Source organism: Tachyglossus aculeatus, chromosome 18 (genome assembly GCF_015852505.1).
Source record: "Tachyglossus aculeatus isolate mTacAcu1 chromosome 18, mTacAcu1.pri, whole genome shotgun sequence".
NCBI classification, from domain to species: Eukaryota; Metazoa; Chordata; class Mammalia; order Monotremata; family Tachyglossidae; genus Tachyglossus; species Tachyglossus aculeatus.
This window is the reverse complement of record NC_052083.1, coordinates 8,726,191-8,743,851: the sequence shown is the minus strand read 5'-3', so window position 1 is coordinate 8,743,851 and position 17,661 is coordinate 8,726,191. Positions and strand designations below refer to the sequence as shown.

The 17,661-nt window shown below is 51.2% G+C and overlaps 1 protein-coding gene across 1 annotated transcript; it reads left to right on the top strand.

Annotated features, from left to right (window-relative positions):
• Window positions 1–10,831: 10,831 nt before the first annotated feature.
• Window positions 10,832–17,642, top strand: MFSD3 (major facilitator superfamily domain containing 3). The gene is made up of 5 exons (XM_038759984.1): window positions 10,832–11,639; window positions 15,256–15,403; window positions 15,668–15,774; window positions 15,860–15,969; window positions 17,265–17,642. Exons 1-5 carry the CDS (start codon window positions 10,844–10,846, stop codon window positions 17,436–17,438), a joined length of 1,335 nt encoding a protein of 444 aa, XP_038615912.1. The 5' UTR covers window positions 10,832–10,843; the 3' UTR covers window positions 17,439–17,642.
• The last annotated feature ends 19 nt before the right edge of the window (window positions 17,643–17,661 follow it).

Genomic DNA, 17,661 nt, shown 5'->3' with positions numbered 1-17,661 from the left:
TCCTTGGTGTATTTTTTTAATGGTATTTAAGATCCTACTAGGTGCCAGGCCCTGTTCGAAGGGGTGGGGCAGATACCAGATAATCAGGTTGGACGCAGTCCGCGTCCCACCTGGGGCTCCCGGGCTTCGTCCCCATTTTGCAAATGAGGGAACCGAGGCACAGAGAAGTGAAGCGACTTGCTCAGAGGTTACAAAGCAGGCAAGCGGAGGAGTCAGGATTAGGATCCGTGACCTTCTGAATTCCGGGCCCTATCCACTGGGCCATGCTGCTTCTCAGCAGGGGGAGTGAATTTAGGGAGCGAATGGGGGGATCTGGGGGTCCTTTGCTCCAAATAGTGTTGGTGGGTTGTAGCTGTGGTGTTGATGAAGTGCTTCCGACGTGCAAAACGCTGTACTAAGCCCTGGGAAATCAATCAATCGATCGTATTTATTGAGCGCTTACTGTGTGAAGAGCACTGTACTAAGCGCTTGGGAAGTTCAAGATGGCAACATATAAAGACAGTCCCTACCCAACAGTGGGCTCGCAGTCTAAAAGGGGGAGACAGAGAACAAAACCAAGCATACTAAGAAAATAAAATAAATAGAATAGATATGTACAAGTAAAATAAATAAATAAATAAATAGAATAATAAATATGTACAAACATATATACATATATACAGGTGCTGTGGGGAAGGGAAGGAGGTAAGATGGGGGGATGGAGAAGGGGACGAGGGGGAGAGGAAGGAAGGGGCTGAGTGTGGGAAGGCCTCCTGGAGGAGGTGAGCTCTCAGTAGGGCCTTGAAGGGAGGAAGAGAGCGAGCTTGGCGGATGGGCAGAGGGAGGGCATTCCAGGCCCTCCAGGGAAAGGAATACATGGCTGGGCTAGAAACAGTCCCTGGCCCCCAGGGGCTCACTTTCATTCATTCAATCGTATTTATTGAGCCCTTACTGTGTGCAGAGCACTGTACTAAGCGCTTGGGAAGTCCAAGTTGGCAACATAGAGAGACAGTCCCTACCCAACAGTGGGCTCACAGTTTAGAAGGGGGAGACAGAGAACAAAACAAAACATATTAGAATGAAATAAATAGAATAAATATGTACAAATAAAATAGAGTAATAAATATGTACAAACATATATACAGATTTATATACTACTAAGAACAGGAACAGGGGAAGGGGGTAGCAGACTGTATATATGTTTGTACATATTTATTACTCTATTTTACTTGTACATATTTATTTTATTTTGTTAATATGTTTGGTTTCGTCCTCCGTCTCCCCCTTCTAGACTGTGAGCCCACTGTTGGGTAGGGACCGTCTCTATATGTTGCCAACTTGTACTTCCCAAGCGCTTAGTACAGTGCTCTGCACACAGTAAGCGCTCAATAAATACGATTGATTGAAAACAGGTTGGAGGCTGGGCTGGGGCTGGGAAGACAGGGGGTGCAAACCGGAGACGTGGCACGGATGTGTACATGCTTGCGTAGTTGTCTGTGTGTACACACACACACACACACACACACACACACACACACACACACACTTCTGTCTGTAGCTCTGAGCAGGGGAGGGCGTAGCCAACTAGTCATTCCTTCAATCGTATTTATTGAGCGCTTCCTGCTTTTAGAGCACTGCACTAAATGCTTGGGAGAGTACAATATTAGGTCCTTCCATTTGTGGGGCAAGAGTAGATTTTTAAGGAGCTAGTCTGGACTGGCGAGTCATTCATTCCTTCAATCGTATTTATTGAGCGCTTCCTGCGTGCAGAGCACTGCACTAAGTGCTTGGGAGAGTACCATATTAGGTCCTTTCATTTGTGGGGGAAGAGTAGATTTTTAAGGAGCTAGTCTGGACTGGACAGTCATTCATTCCTTCAATCATATTTACTGAGCCCTTCCTGTGTGCAGAGCACTGCATTAAGTGCTTGGGAAAATGCAATATTAGGTCCTTTCATCTGTGGGGGAAGAATAGATTTTTAAGGAGCTAGTCTGGACTGGAGAGTCATTTATTCCTTCAATTGTATTTATTGAGCGCTTCCTGCGTGCAGAGCACTGCACTAAATGCTTGGGAGAGTACAGTATTAGGTCCTTCCATTTGTGGGGGAAGAGTAGATTTTTAAGGAGCTAGTGTGGACTGGACAGTCATTCATTCCTTCAATCATATTTATTGAGCGCTTCCTGCTTTTAGAGCACTGCACTAAAAGTGCTTGGGAGGGTACAATATTAGGTCCTTCCATTTGTGGGGCAAGAGTAGATTTTTAAGGAGCTAGTCTGGACTGGACAGTCATTCATTCCTTCAATCGTATTTATTGAGCGCTTCCTGCGTGCAGAGCACTGCACTAAGTGCTTGGGAGAGTACAATATTAGGTCCTTTCATTTGTGGGGGAAGAGTAGATTTTTAAGGAGGTGGTGTGGGCTGGACGGTCATTCATTCCTTCAGTTTTATTTACTGAGCGCTTCCTGCTTTTAGAGCACTGCACTAAGTGCTCGGGAGAGTACAATATTAAGTCCTTCCATTTGTGGGGGAAGAGTAGATTTTCAAGTAGCTAGTCTGAACTGGACAATCATTCATTTCTCCCGTCGTACTTATTGAGCGCTTCCTGCGCGCGGAGCACTGCACTAAGTGCTTGGGAGAGTACAGTATTAGGTCCTTCCATTTGTGGGGGAAGAGTAGATTTTTAAGGAGCTAGTGTGGACTGGACAGTCATTCATTCCTTCAATCATATTTATTGAGCGCTTCCTGCTTTTAGAGCACTGCACTAAAAGTGCTTGGGAGGGTACAATATTAGGTCCTTCCATTTGTGGGGCAAGAGTAGATTTTTAAGGAGCTAGTCTGGACTGGACAGTCATTCATTCCTTCAATCGTATTTATTGAGCGCTTCCTGCATGCAGAGCACTGCACTAAGCGCTCAGGAGAGTACAATATTAAGTCCTTCCATTTGTAAGGGAAGAGTGGATTTTTTAAGGAGCTAGTGTGGACTGGACAGTCATTCATTCCTTCAATCGTATTTATTGAGCGCTTCCTGCGTGCAGAGCACTGCACTAAAAGTGCTCGGGAGAGTACAATATTAAGTCCTTTCATTTGTGGGGGAAGAGTAGATTTTTTAAATAGCTAGTCTGGACTGGAGAGTCATTCATTCCTTCAATCGTATTTATTGAGCGCTTCCTGCGTGCAGAGCACTGCACTAAGTGCTCGGGAGAGTACAATATTAAGTCCTTCCATTTGTGGGGGAAGAGTAGATTTTTTAAATAGCTAGTCTGGACTGGAGAGTCATTCATTCCTTCAGTTGTATTTGCTGAGCGCTTCCTGCTTTTAGAGCACTGCACTAAGTGCTCGGGAGAGTACAATATTAAGTCCTTCCATTTGTGGGGGAAGAGTAGATTTTTAAGGAGCTAGTCTGGATTGGAGAGTCATTCTTTCCTTCAATCATATTTATTGAGCGCTTCCTGTGTGCAGAGCACTGCACTAAGTGCTCGGGAGAGTACAATATTAAGTCCTTTCATTTGTGGGGGAAGAGTAGATTTTTAAAGAGCTAGTCTGGACTGGAGAGTCATTCATTCCTTCAATCATATTTATTGAGCGCTTCCTGCGTGCAGAGCACTGCACTAAGTGCTCGGGAGAGTACACTATTAAGTCCTTTCATTTGTGGGGGAAGAGTAGATTTTTAAAGAGCTAGTCTGGACTGGAGAGTCATTCATTCCTTCAATTGTATTTATTGAGTGCTTCCTGCATGCAGAGCACTGCACTAAGTGCTTGGGAGAGTACAATATTAGGTCCTTCCGTTTGTGGAGGAAGAGTAGATTTTTAAGGAGCTAGTCTGGACTGGACAGTCATTCATTCCTTCAGTCGTATTTACTGAGCGCTTCCTGCTTTTAGAGCACTGCACTAAGTGCTCGGGAAAGTACAATATTAGGTCCTTCCATTTGTGGGGAAGAGTAGATTTTTAAGGAGGTGGTGTGGGCTGGAGAGTCATTCATTCCTTCAATCATATTTATTGAGCGCTTCCTGTGTGCAGAGCACTGCATTAAGTGCTTGGGAGAGTACAATATTAAGTCCTTCCATTTGTGGGGGAAGAGTAGATTTTTAAAGAGCTAGTCTGGACTGGACAGTCATTCATTCCTTCAATCGTATTTATTGAGTGCTTCCTGCGTGCAGAGCACTGCACTAAATGCTTGGGAGAGTACAATATTAGGTCCTTCCGTTTGTGGGGGAAGAGTAGATTTTTAAGGAGCTAGTGCGGGCCGGAGAGTCATTCATTCCTTCAATCGTATTTATTGAGCACCTCCTGCGTGCAGAGAACTGCACTAAGTGCTTGGGAGAGTACAATATTAAGTCCTTCCATTTGTGGGGGAAGAGTAGATTTTTAAGGAGCTGGTGTGGGCTGGAGAGTCATTCATTCCTTCAATGGTATTTATTGAGCGCTTCCTGTGTGCAGAGCACTGCACTAAGCGCTCGGGAGAGTACAATATTTCCTCTCCAGCCCCCCTGCCCTACCTCCTTCCCCTCCCCACAGCACCTGTATATATGTTTGTACAGATTTATTACTCTATTTTACTTGTACATATTTACTATTCTATTTATTTTGTTAATGCTGTGCATCTAGCTTTATTTCTATTTGACACCTGTCCACATGGTTTGTTTCGTTGTCTGTCTCCCCCTTCTAGACCATGAGCCTATTGTCAGGTAGGGACCGTCTCTATATAATAATAATAATAATGATGGCATTTATTAAGCACTTATTATTTGCAAAGCACTGTTCTAAACGCTGGGGAGGTTACAAGGTGATCAGGTTGTCCCACGGGGGGCTCACAGTCTTCATCCCCATTTTACAGATGAGGGAACTGAGGCCCAGAGAATTCATTCATTCATTCAATCGTATTTATTGAGCGCTTACTGTGTGCGGAGCACTGTACCAAGCGCTTGGGATGGACAAGTTGGCAGCTCATTCATTCATTCAGTCGTATTTATTGAGCGCTTACTGTGTGAGAGCACTGTACCAAGCGCTAGGGAAGTACAAGTTGGCAACTCATTCATTCAGTCAGTCGTATTTATTGAGCGCTTACTGTGTGAGAGCACTGTACCAAGCGCTTGGGAAGTACAGGTTGGCAACTCATTCATTCATTCAGTCGTATTTATTGAGCGTTTACTATGTGAGAGCACTGTACTAAGCGCTTGGGAAGTACAAATCGGCAACATCCTGGGCTTGGCTTTGTGCTTGACAGTCTAAGCCTGAGCCAGGGGGAGCTTATGGAAAAGGGAAGGCCTGGGTAGGGCCAGCTCCCATGCAGTAGAGGAGGGGAAACTGAGGTACAGAATCTGGGAGGGAGGCAGGGAGTTAAGGTTGGACCCAGGTGTTGTCACTCGTTCCTCTCCCGACCCTTTCCTTAAAGAAGCAGCCTGGATTTAGTGCAAAGAGAGTCAGAGGTCGTGGGTTCTAATCCCGCTCTGCCACTTATAATAATCATGGCATTTATTAAGCACTTACTATGTGCAAAGCACTTACTATGTGAGAAGCAGCGTGGCTCAGTGGAAAGAGCACGGGCTTTGGAGTCAGAGGTCATGGGTTCGAATCCAGGCTCTGCCACATGTCTGCTGTGTGACCTTGGGCAAGTCACTTAACTTCTCTGAGCCTCAGTTACCTCATCTGTAAAATGGGGATTAAGACTGTGAGCCCCACGTGGGACAACCTGATCACCCTGTATCTACCCCAGCGCTTAGAACAGTGCTTTGCACATAGTAAGCGCTTAACAAATACCGTCATTATTATTATTATTAGAACAGTGCTTGGCACATAGTAAGCGCTTAACAAATACCGTCATCATTATTATTATTATCCCAGCGCTTAGAACAGTGCTTGGCACACAGTAAGCGCTTAACAAGTACCGTCATTATTATTATTATTAACCCAGAGCTTAGAACAGTGCTTGGCACATAGTAAGCGCTTAACAAGTTATTTGGGCAAGTCACTTAACCTCTCTGAGCCTCAGTTCCCTCATCTGTAAAATGGGGATTAAAACTGTGAGCCCCACGTGGGGCAACCTGATCACCCTGTATCTATCCCAGCGCTTAGAACAGTGCTTGGCACATAGTAAGCCCTTAACAAATACTGTCTTTCTTCTTCTTCTTCTTCTTCTTCTTCTTCTTATTATTATTATTATTATTATTATTATTATTATTATTACCCCAGCACTTAAAACAGTGCTTTGCACATAGTAAGTGCTTAACAAATACCGTCATTATTATTATTATTACTGCCCCAGAGCTTAGAACAGTGCTTGGCACATAGTAAGCGCTTAACAAATTATCTGGGCAAGTCACTTAACCTCTCTGAGCCTCCGTTACCTCATCTGTAAAATGGGGATTGAAACTGTGAACCCCACGTGGGACAACCTGATCACCCTGTATCTACCCCAGCGCTTAGAACAGTGCTTTGCACATAGGAAGCGCTTAACAAATACCATTATTATTATTATTATTATTATTATTACCCTAGAGCTTAGAACAGTGCTTGGCACATAGTAAGCGCTTAGCAAATACCGTCATTATTATTATTAATTATTATTACCCCAGTGCTTAGAACAGTGCTTGGCACACAGTAAGTGCTTAACAAATACCGTCATTATTATTATCATTACTCCAGCGCTTAGAACAGTGCTTGGCACATAGTAAGTGCTTAACAAATTATTTGGGCAAGTCACTTAACTTCTCTGAGCCTCAGTTATCTCATCTGTAAAATGGGGATTAAAACTGTGAGCCCCATGTGGGACAACCTGATCACCCTGTATTTACCCCAGCGCATAGAACAGTGCCTGGCACATAGTAAGCGCTTAACAAATACCATCATTATTATTATTATTATTACCCCAGCGCTTAGAACAGTGCTTGGCACATAGTAAGCGCTTAACAAATTATTTGGGCAAGTCACAACTTCTCCGAGCCTCAGTTACCTCATCTGTAAAATGGGGATTAAAACTGTGAGCCCCACGTGGGGCAACCTGATTACCCTGTATCTCCCCCAGCGCTTAGAACAGTGCTTGGCACATAGTAAGCGCTTAACAAATACCGTCATTATTATTATTATTACCCCAGCGCTTAGAACAGTGCTTGGCACATATTTAGCGCTTAACAAATTATTTGGGCAAGTCACTTAACTTCTCCGAGCCTCAGTTCCCTCATCTGTAAAATGGGGATTAAAACTGTGAACCCCACGTGGGACAACCTGATTACCCTGTATCTCCCCCAGCGCTTAGAACAGTGCTTGGCACATAGTAAGCACTTAACAAATACCGTCATTATTATTATTATTATTACCCCAGCGCTTAGAACAGTGCTTGGCACATAGTAAGCGCTTAACAAATACCGTCATTATTATTATTATTACCCCAGAGTTTAGAACAGTGCTTGGCACATAGTAAGCGCTTAACAAATACCGTCATTATTATTATTATTATTACCCAGCGCTTAGAACAGTGATTGGCACACAGTAAGCGCTTAACAAATACTGTCATTATTATTATTATTACCCCAGCGCTTAGAACAGTGCTTGGCACATAGTAAGCGCTTAACAAATACTGTCATTATTATTATTATTACCCCAGCGCTTAGAACAGTGCTTGGCACACAATAAGCGCTTAACAAATACCATCATTATTATTATTATTACCCCAGAGCTTAGAACAGTGCTTGGCACAAAGTAAGCGCTTAACAAATTATTTGGGCAAGTCACTTAACTTCTCTGAGCCTCAGTTCCCTCATCTGTAAAATGGGGATTAAAACTGTGAGCCCCACGTGGGGCAACCTGATCACCCTGTATCTCCCCCAGCGCTTAGAACAGTGCTTGGCACATAGTAAGCGCTTAACAAGTACCGTCATTATTATTATTATTATTATTATTACCCCAGAGCTTAGAACAGTGCTTGGCACCCAGTAAGCGCTTAACAAATACCGTCATTATTATTGTTATTACCCCAGAGCTTAGAACATATATACACCTTTATATATGTATATGTTTGTATGTTTTTATTACTCTATTTATTTATTTATTTTACTTGTACATATTTATTCTATTTATTTTATTTTGTTAGTATGTTTGGTTTTGTTCTCTGTCTCCCCCTTTTACACTGTGAGCCCACTGTTGGGTAGGGACCGTCTCTATATGTTGCCAACTTGGACTTCCCAAGCGCTTAGTACAGTGCTCTGCACACAGTAAGCGCTCAATAAATACGATTGAATGAATGAATGAACAGTGCTTGGCCCATAGTAAGCGCTTAACAAATTATTTGGGCCAGTCACTTAACTTCTCTGAGCCTCAGTTCCCTCATCTGTAAAATGGGGATTAAAACTGTGAGCCCCACGTGGGGCAACCTGATCACCCTGTATCTACCCCAGTGCTTAGAACAGTGCTTGGCACATAGTAAGCGCTTAACAAATACCGTCATTATTATTATTATTATTACCCCAGCGCTTAGAACAGTGCTTGGCACATAGTAAGAGCTTAACAAATTATTTGGGCAAGTCACAACTTCTCTGAGCCTCAGTTCCCTCATCTGTAAAATGGGGATTAAAACTGTGAGCCCCACTTTGGGCAATCTGATCACCTTGTATCCCCCCCAGCGCTTAGAACAGTGCTTTGCACATAGTAAGTGCTTAACAAATGCCATTATTATTATTACTACGATTATTATTATCATTATTATGGGAAGCAGCGTGGCTCAGTGGAAAGAGCCCGGGCTTTGGAGTCAGAGGTCACGGGTTCAAATCCCAGCTCTGCCAATTGTCAGCTGTGTGACTTTGGGCAAGTCACTTCACTTCTCTGGGCCTCAGTTCCCTCATCTGTAAAATGGGGATGAAGACTGTGAGCCCCATGTGGGACAACCTGATCACCTTGTAGCCTCCCCAGCGATTAGAACAGTGCTTTGCACATAGTAAGCGCTTAATAAATGCTATCATTATTATTATTATTATCATTATCATTATTATGAGTCCAGGGACTCCCCCGGGGCTACCGCTAGGAGGTACCAGAGCGCCCTCCGGGCCGCCCTGGGGAGGCCAAGGAGCCCGGAGTGGACTCTCTAGCCGGCAGCTCCTATCTCGATGATCCCAGTAGTGCGGTTGGATGGAAGGGGGAGTCCTCCAGAGCCATAGAGGAGGCGGAAAGAGCGTCCCAGGATGAGGGGGAGAACGTCCGCGATCATAGAGAGGAGTCGGAGGGGAGGGTAGAAGGGCGCAGCAGGCCGCCTGTCCCCGCGGTCTGCTCTATGGCCCTGGAGGACCGGACGGGCTGAGCGTCCCTGAGCAGGCCGGAGCCCTCGCCCCCTCCCCGGGACCCCCTCTCTTGGACCGGTCCTTTTTGTGGCAGCATCCTTCCGCTCTCTGCGGCCAATCCCCGACCCCCAACCTTCAGGCTGGGACCAATAGGAGAGAGGAGCCCCCTCCCACTCAGAGGCCACACTCCCAGGGACCCCCCCAAAATCCTCCTGCCTTCTTCCCACTAGCCAAGGGCACGGGGGTCAGCCCCCCATCCCCACCCCTGGACCCCTTTGGGGGAGGAGGGGGCTGCTGGGACGTGTGTCCTTCCTGGGTCTTTGGGGGGGGTCGCCTGAAGCCCCCCCCACCCCACCCCTGGACCCCTTTGGGAGAGGAGGGGGCTGCTGGGACGTGTGTCCTTCCTGGGTCTTGGGGGGGTCGCCTGAAGCCCCCTTTCTCCTCCCCCAGGCCCCTTTTTGGAGAGGAGGGGGCTCCTGGGACGTGTGTCCTTCCTGGGTCTTTGGGGGGGGTCGCCTGAAGCCCCTCCACCCCATCCCTGCACCCCTTTGGGAGAGGAGGGGGCTGCTGGGACGTGTGTCCTTCCTGGGTCTTTGGGGGGGTCGCCTGAAGCCCCCCCCACCCCACCCCTGTACCCCTTTGGGAGAGGAGGGGGCTGCTGGGACGTGTGTCCTTCCTGGGTCTTGTGGGGGGTCGCCTGAAGCCCCTCCACCCCATCCTTGGACCCCTTTGGGAGAGGAGGGGGCTGCTGGGACGTGTGTCCTTCCTGGGTCTTTGTGGGGGTCGCCTGAAGCCCCCCCACCCCACCCCTGGACCCTTTTGGGAGAGGAGGGGGCTGCTGGGACGTGTGTCCTTCCTGGGTCTTGTGGGGGGTCGCCTGAAGCCCCTCTACCCCATCCTTGGACCCCTTTGGGAGAGGAGGGGGCTGCTGGGACGTGTGTCCTTCCTGGGTCTTTGTGGGGGTCGCCTGAAGCCCCCCCACCCCACCCCTGGACCCCTTTGGGAGAGGAGGGGGCTGCTGGGACGTGTGTCCTTCCTGGGTCTTGTGGGCGTCGCCTGAAATCTCCCTTCTTCTCCCCTGGACCCCTTTGGGAGAGGAGGGGGCTGCTGGGGCGTGTGTCCTTCCTGGGTCTTGCGGGGGGTCGCCTGAAGCCCCCCCACTCCACCCCTGGACCCTTTTGGGAGAGGAGGGGGCTGCTGGGACGTGTGTCCTGCGGGGGGTCGCCTGAAGCCCCCCCACTCCACCCCTGGACCCCTTTGGGAGAGGAGGGGGCTGCTGGGGCGTGTGTCCTTCCTGGGTCTTGTGGAGGGGTATCACCTGAAGCCCCTCTTCTCCTCCCCCAGGCCCCTTGGGGAGAGGAGGGGGCTGCTGGGACGTGTGTCCTTCCTGGGTCTTGCTGGGGGGGGTCGCCTGAAGCCCCCCACCCCTGGACCCCTTTTGGACGGGACGTGTGTCCGTAACTTGTCCCTGTGGGGTCGCCTGAAGCCCCCCAGGGCCCCATTTGGAGAGGAGGGGGCTGCCGGCCCGTGTGTCCATCCCGGGTCTTCTGGGGAGGGGGTCTCCTGAAGCTCCCCCAGGGCAGCGGGGCCGGACCCCATGGGAGATGGGGGAGTCCCTAGGGCCCGCGTGGCCCGGGCCCCGCGCCCTACCCCGACAGCCCCACGGCTGCCTGGGGAGGGGGTGGGAGCGGCGGGCCAGGGCGGCCCGATGAAAGCCAAGCTGGTCCTCCTGGGCCTGCTCTACCTGGTGCAGGGGATGCCCTACGGGCTCCAGTCGGGCCTGCTGCCCATTTACCTGCGCTCCCGGGGCCTCTCGCTGACCCGCGTCAGCCTGACCAAAGTGCTCTACCTGCCCTGGCTGCTGAAGGTGGCCTGGGCCCCGCTGGTGGACCAGCGGGGCTCCAAGCGGGCCTGGTTGGCCCTGAGCACGGTGGCCCTGGCGGGCACCTGCGCCACCTGCGCCGCCCTGCCCCCCGAGACCCACTTCGGGGCCCTGGCCGGCGCGCTGCTGCTCCTGAACCTGTGCGCCTCGGTGCAGGACGTGGCCCTGGACGGGCTGGCCGTGCGGCTGCTGGCCCCCCACGAGGTGGGCCTGGGCAACACGGTGCAGGTGGTGGGCTACAAGCTGGGCTCCTTGCTGGCCGGCGGCGGGCTGCTCGCCGTCACGGGCCGCCTGGGCTGGGGGCCGCTCTTCACGCTCCTGGCTTCCGCTTACCTGGCGGCCGCTGGCATCGCCTGGCGCGCCCCGGCCCTGCGCCCGGGCCCCGGCGACCCCGCCGCGGTCCCCGCTTGCCCACGGCCCGCGCCCCTGAGCCCCTCTCACCTCCTCCGTACTCTGCTGGCGGTGACCGGGACTCTGTGGACGGCCGGCTTTGTGCTGCTCTATAAGCTGGGTGAGTGTCCAGGCCGCCGAGAGAGGAGGAGGCCGCGGGGCCTAGCGGATGGCGCGCGGGCCCGGGAGACAGAGGACCTGGATTCTCATTCGTTCAGTCGTATTCGTTGAGCACTTGCTGTGCGCAGAGCGCTGGACTGAGCGCTTGGGAAGCCCAAGTCGGCAACAGATAGAGACGGTCCCCACCCGACGACGGGCTCACGGTCTAGAAGGGGGAGACGGACGACAAAGCAAAACACGTAGACGGGTGGAAAGAGCCCGGGCTTTGGAGTCAGAGGTCAGGGGTTCAAATCCCGGCTCCGTCAACTGTCAGCTGGGTGACTTTGGGCAAGTCGCTTCACTTCTCTGGGCCTCAGTGACCGCATCTGGAAAATGGGGATGAAGACCGTGAGCCCCCCGTGGGACAACCTGATCACCTTGTTACCTCCCCGGCGCTTAGAACAGTGCTTTGCACATAGTAAGCGCTTAATCATCATCATCATCAATCGTATTTATTGAGCGCTTACTATGTGCAGAGCACTGTACTAAGTGCTTGGGAAGTACAAATTGGCAACATATAGAGACAGTCCCTATCCAACAGTGGGCTCACAGTCTAAAAGGGGGAGACAGAGAACAAAACCAAACATAGTAACAAAATAAAATAAATAGAATAGATATGTACAAGTGAATAAATAAATAAGTAGAGTAATAAATATGTACAAATATATGCATATATACAGGTGCTGTGGGGAAGGGAAGGAGGTAAGATGGGGGGGATGGAGAGAGGGACGAGGGGGAGAGGAAGGAAGGGGCTGAGTGTGGGAAGGCCTCCTGGAGGAGGTGAGCTCTCAGTAGGGCCTTGAAGGGAGGAAGACAGCTAGCTTGGAGGATGGGCAGAGGGAGGGCATGCCATTATTATTATTATTTTTATTAATCCGGTCATTTCAGCTCCGCCACACTTGCCTGTTGTTTGACCTTGGGCAGGTCACTTCGCTGCTCTGGGCCTCGGTTTCCTCAACTGTAAATGAGGGATTCAATACTCAGACTGCGAGCCCCCTGGGCAACAGGGACTGTATCTGGACTAACCTCAGCACTTAAAACTGTGCCTGTGAGCCTGTTGTTGAGTAAGGACCGTCTCTCTATAATAATAATAATAATAATAATAATAATAATAACGGCATTTGTTAAGCGCTTACTGTGTGCGAAGCACTGTTCTAAGCGCTGGGGGGGGATTCAAGGTGATCAGGTTGTCCCACGTGGGGCTCACTGTCTTCAACCCCATTTTCCAGATGAGGTCACTGAGGCCCAGAGAAGTGAAGTGACTTGCCCAAAGTCCCACAGCTGCCAAGCGGCGGAGCCGGGATTAGAACCCATGACCTCTGGCTCCCAAGCCCGGGCTCTTTCCACTGAGCCACGCTGCTTCTCTCTCTATGTTGCCGACTTGTACTTCCCAAGTGCTTAGTCCAGTGCTCTGCACGCAGTAAGCGCTCAATAAATACACTTGAAAATACCATTTCAAAGAAAAACCCCCAAAACAGGAGATTTGAAGGCTGTGGGGATGAGAGAGAGTCTCAGGGAACCCTCCTCTCCCCTGGTCCATTCCTGGAGGTCCCAGGCCTGGGATGTTGGGATCATGGGCGTTGCTGACCCTGTCTCTCTCTCCAGTCAATCAATCAATCAATCAATCAATCGTATTTATTGAGCACTACCTGTGTGCAGAGCACTGTACTAAGCGCTTGGGAAGTACAAGTTGGCAACATATAGAGACAGTCCCTACCCGACAGTGGGCTCACAGTCCCCACTCCCTCGTGGCTCAGTGGAAAGAGCCCGGGCTTGCGAGCCACAGGTCATGGGTTCAAATCCCGGCTCCGCCGCTTGTCAGCTGGGTGACTTTGGGCAAGCCACTTTGCTTCTCTGCGCCTCATTGACCTCATCTGTAAAATGGGGATGAAGATTGTGGGGCAACCTGATCACCTTGTATCCTCCCCAGCGCTTAGAACAGTGCTTTGCACATAGTAAGCGCTTAACAGATCCCGGCTCCGCCACTGGTCAGCTCGGTGAATTTGGGCAAGTCACTTCAGTTCTCTGGGCCTCAGTTACCTCACCTGTAAAATGGGGATTAAGTCTGTGAGCCCCATGTGGGACAACCTGATCACCTTGTATCCTCCCCAGCGCTTAGAACAGTGCTTTGCACATAGTAAGCGCTTAACAAATCCCGGCTCCGCCACTGGTCAGCTCGGTGAATTTGGGCAAGTCACTTCAGTTCTCTGGGCCTCAGTTACCTCACCTGTAAAATGGGGATTAAGTCTGTGATTCCCATGTGGGACAACTTGATTACCTTGGATCTACCCCCCAGCGCTTAGTGCTTTGCACATAGCGCTTAATAAATGCCATTAAAAAAAATACCAAAGTTATCCAGTGCTTAGAACAGTGTTTACACATAGTAAGCGCTTAATAAATGCCATTATTATTATTAATAATAATAATAATATTAATACCCCATATTTTCTTTGGCCAGTTAATGGGCCTCCTGACATCACTCCACCCACACCCCCTTGTCTGCATCATCATCCATCCTCTGCTCTTTCTCCCCGTCCCTCTCTCTCCATTTTTCCCAGCCTTTGATTTTCCTTTTCTTCCATCAGTGGTATTTATTGAGCGCTTACTGTGTGTGGCACACTGCATTAGAGAAGCAGCGTGGCTCAGTGGAAAGAGCCTGGGCTTTGGAGTCGGAGGTCATGGGTTCCAATCCCGGCTCCGCCACTTGTCAGCTGTGTGACTTTGGGCAAGTCACTTGACTTCTCTGGGCCTCAGTTCCCTCATCTGTAAAATGGGGATGAAGACTGTGAGCCCCACGTGGGACAACCTGATCACCTTGTTACCTCCCCGGCGCTTAGAACAGTGCTTTGCACATGGTAAGTGCTTGATAAATGCCATTAAAAAAAATACCAAAATTATCCAGCGCTTAGAACAGTGCTTTACACATAGTATGCGCTTAGTAAATTCCATTATTATTATTATTAATAATATTAATACCCCATATTTTCTTTGGCCAGTTAATGGGCCTCCTGGCATCACTCCGCCCCCACCCCCTTGTCCGCTCATCATCCGTCCTCTGCTCTTTCTCCCCTGTCCCTCTCTCCCCATTTTTTTTCTAATGGCATTTATTAAGCGCTTACTATGTGCAAAGCACCATTCTAAGCGCTGGGGGGTAGATCCAAGGTAATCAAGTTGTCCCACGTGGGGCTCACAGACTCAATCCCCATTTTACAGGTGAGGTAACTGAGGCCCAGAGAACTGAAGTGACTTGCCCAAAGTCACCGAGCTGACCAGTGGCGGAGCCGGGATTTGTTAAGCGCTTACTGTGTGCAGAGCACCGTTGTAAGCGCTGGGGAGGATACAAGGTGATCAGGCTGCCCCACAATCTTCATCCCCATTTTACAGATTTTTCCCAGCCTTTGTTTTTCCTTTTCTTCCATCGGTGGTATGTATTGAGCGCTTACTGTGTGTGGCACACCGCATTAAGGGCTTGGGAGATGGCAATATAACAGAGTTGGTAGACACATCTCCCTCTTCCCAGTCTCAGCCCCCCTCACTGTGTCTCTCCCATCTCCAACCTCCCCCACGCTTCCCACCAGGTGAGCAGGGAGCCAGCGGCATATTTCCTCTCTTCCTCCTGGACCAAGGGATGTCCGCCCAGGAGCTGGGCCTGTGGAACGGGATAGTGGCCATGGGCTTCTCCATCACGGGGTCCTCCCTGGCCGGAGTGTTCCTGGCCAAACACAGGTGACCCCCCCCCCCGACCACCGGCCTTTCCGCCTTATTGCCCCGGGCCTCCTCTTCCCTCCCTATGGATCTTCCCGCTCTGGGGCCTGGGTCGGATTGGCATATGTGTGGGGGGGGAAGGAGGTGGATTTCTTGGATGTGAGCTGTTTGGGTGGAAGCTGAGGAGTTCTGCCGTGGTTTAGGGCTAGTTTCGGGGGCGCCGGGGTGGGTGGACAGGTGGACGGGCAAGCGGACCTCATCTTCTTTCCCCTCTCCCCCTTGCAGACAGCCGCTCCCGGTCCTCAGGCCCCTGCTGCTGCTGCGTCTGGGTGGCCTGGCTTTCCAGTCAGCCCTGCTCTTCACCTTTGACGGCTCCAGGGATTTCTTCCGAGGTGAGCCCGGGACCCCGGGGACCGGGGCTGGGGCCGGCTGCGCCCCGCCGACCCCGTGCTCCGGCCTTTTCTCTCTCCCCTTCAGGGGCCGCGGTGCTCAGCATCTGCCTGCAGCACTTCCTGAGTGGGCTGGTCACCACCCTGACCTTCAGCGTCATGATGCGCTGCTCCCAGCGCGCAGACGAAGCCGTCCAGGTACCAGGTCCCGGGGAGGGACCCCGAGCGCGGGAGCAAACTCCTCTCCCTCCCGAGGAAGGTTGGGGATGGGGGCTGCAGGAGTTAAGGGGTCCCCAAGCTCTCCCTCCATTCCCCGTGCCACGTTGAGGTCAGAGGGACCCCAGGGTGGGTTGCAGTGTGGTGGGAACCCTGTGGCGGTCACCCCAACTAGCCCCGATGCTCGGGAGGGAGGATCAATCAATCAATCGTATTTATTGAGCACTTACTGTGTGCAGAGCACTCTACTAAGCGCTTGGGAAGTACAAGATGGCAACATATAGAAAGGAGCCTTCTAGCCTTTGGGGTCCGGGGGACTCTCCCTGGGTATCCCGGGATGGGTGCCCTAGTGAAGCAGCGTGGCTCAGTGGAAAGAGCACGGGCTTGGGAATCAGAGGTCATGGGTTCTAATCCCGGCCCCGCCACTTGTCAGCTGTGTGGGGTCAAGTCAGTTCACTTCTCTGGGCCTCACTGACCTGATCTGGAAAATGGGGATTAAGATTGTGAGCCCCACGTGGGACAACCTGATCACCTTGCGTCCTCCCCAGTGCTTAGAACAGTGCTTTGCACACAGTAAGCGCTTAACGAATACGAAAATTATTATTATTATTAGTGTCCTGAAGGCTGAAGTAGAGCGGGGGTAGGAGCAGAGCATGCTGGGAGAGGTGCCTCGGTACCCTGAAGGCTGGGGTAGAGCTGGGGTAATAATAATAATAACAATACTGATGGCATTTGTTAAGCGCTTACTGTGTGCCAAGCACTGTTCTAAGCGCTGGGGGGATATGAGGTCATCGGGTTGTCCCCCGTGGGGCTCACGGTCTTCATCCCCATTTTCTGGAGGAGGGAACCGAGGCTCAGAGAAGTGACGTGACTTGCCCAAGGTCACACAGCAGACATGTGGTGGAGCTAATAGACATATTCCCTGCCCGGGCTCTTGCCGCCGAGCCAGAGAAGCAGCGTGGCTCAGTGGAAAAGAGCCCGGGCTTTGGAGTCAGAGGTCACGGGTTCAAATCCCGGCTCCGCCAATTGTCAGCTGGGTGACTTTGGGCAAGTCGCTTCACCTCTCTGGGCCTCAGTTCCCTCATCTGTCAAATGGGGATGAAGACCGTGAGCCCCCCGGTGGGACAACCTGATCACCTTGTAACCTCCCCGGCGCTGAGAACAGTGCTTTGCACATAGTAAGCGCTTGATAAATGCCATTATTATTATTATTCTCATCACCTGGTGAGGCGAGGATCTATGGAGAGGGATCCTGAGGCTGTCTCCCTCTCCCCTAGGCCACACACTACAGCTTCCTGGCCACGCTGGAGCTGTTGGGGAAACTGATGCTGAGCACCGTGGCTGGGGGGCTGGTGGACAGAGCGGGGCTGCGGCCCTGCTTCGGGCTCTTCCTCGCCCTGTCCCTGGCAGCCGTGCTGTACCTGGACTACGCGCCCGCCTCTCTCGGCTGACGGAGAGGCCGCCGGGGCGAGGGGCCCCTCACTTTCCCAGCGGCCGGTCCCCCGAGGAGGCGGCCTGGGGTCCGGGATCCCTTCGGGGTCGTGGGATAGGGCTGGCCGAGCCAGGCCACGCTGAGGGGCGGGGGTGGGAAGCTGGTGGGAACTCCCCGAGGCCCGGCCGCCACGGGGAAGGAAATAAAGTTCAGTTTGGTTACAGCTCCGCCTCACCCGTGAG

Bases quoted from the DNA above. Each gene is read 5' to 3' on its own strand.
- MFSD3 (XM_038759984.1), top strand. From the start codon at position 10,844: ATGGGAGATGGGGGAGTCCCTAGGGCCCGCGTGGCCCGGGCCCCGCGC. The intron at 11,640-15,255 runs GTGAGTGTCCAG...GCTTCCCACCAG, and splicing joins TGTGCTGCTCTATAAGCTGG to GTGAGCAGGGAGCCAGCGGC. The intron at 15,404-15,667 runs GTGACCCCCCCC...TCCCCCTTGCAG, and splicing joins GTGTTCCTGGCCAAACACAG to ACAGCCGCTCCCGGTCCTCA.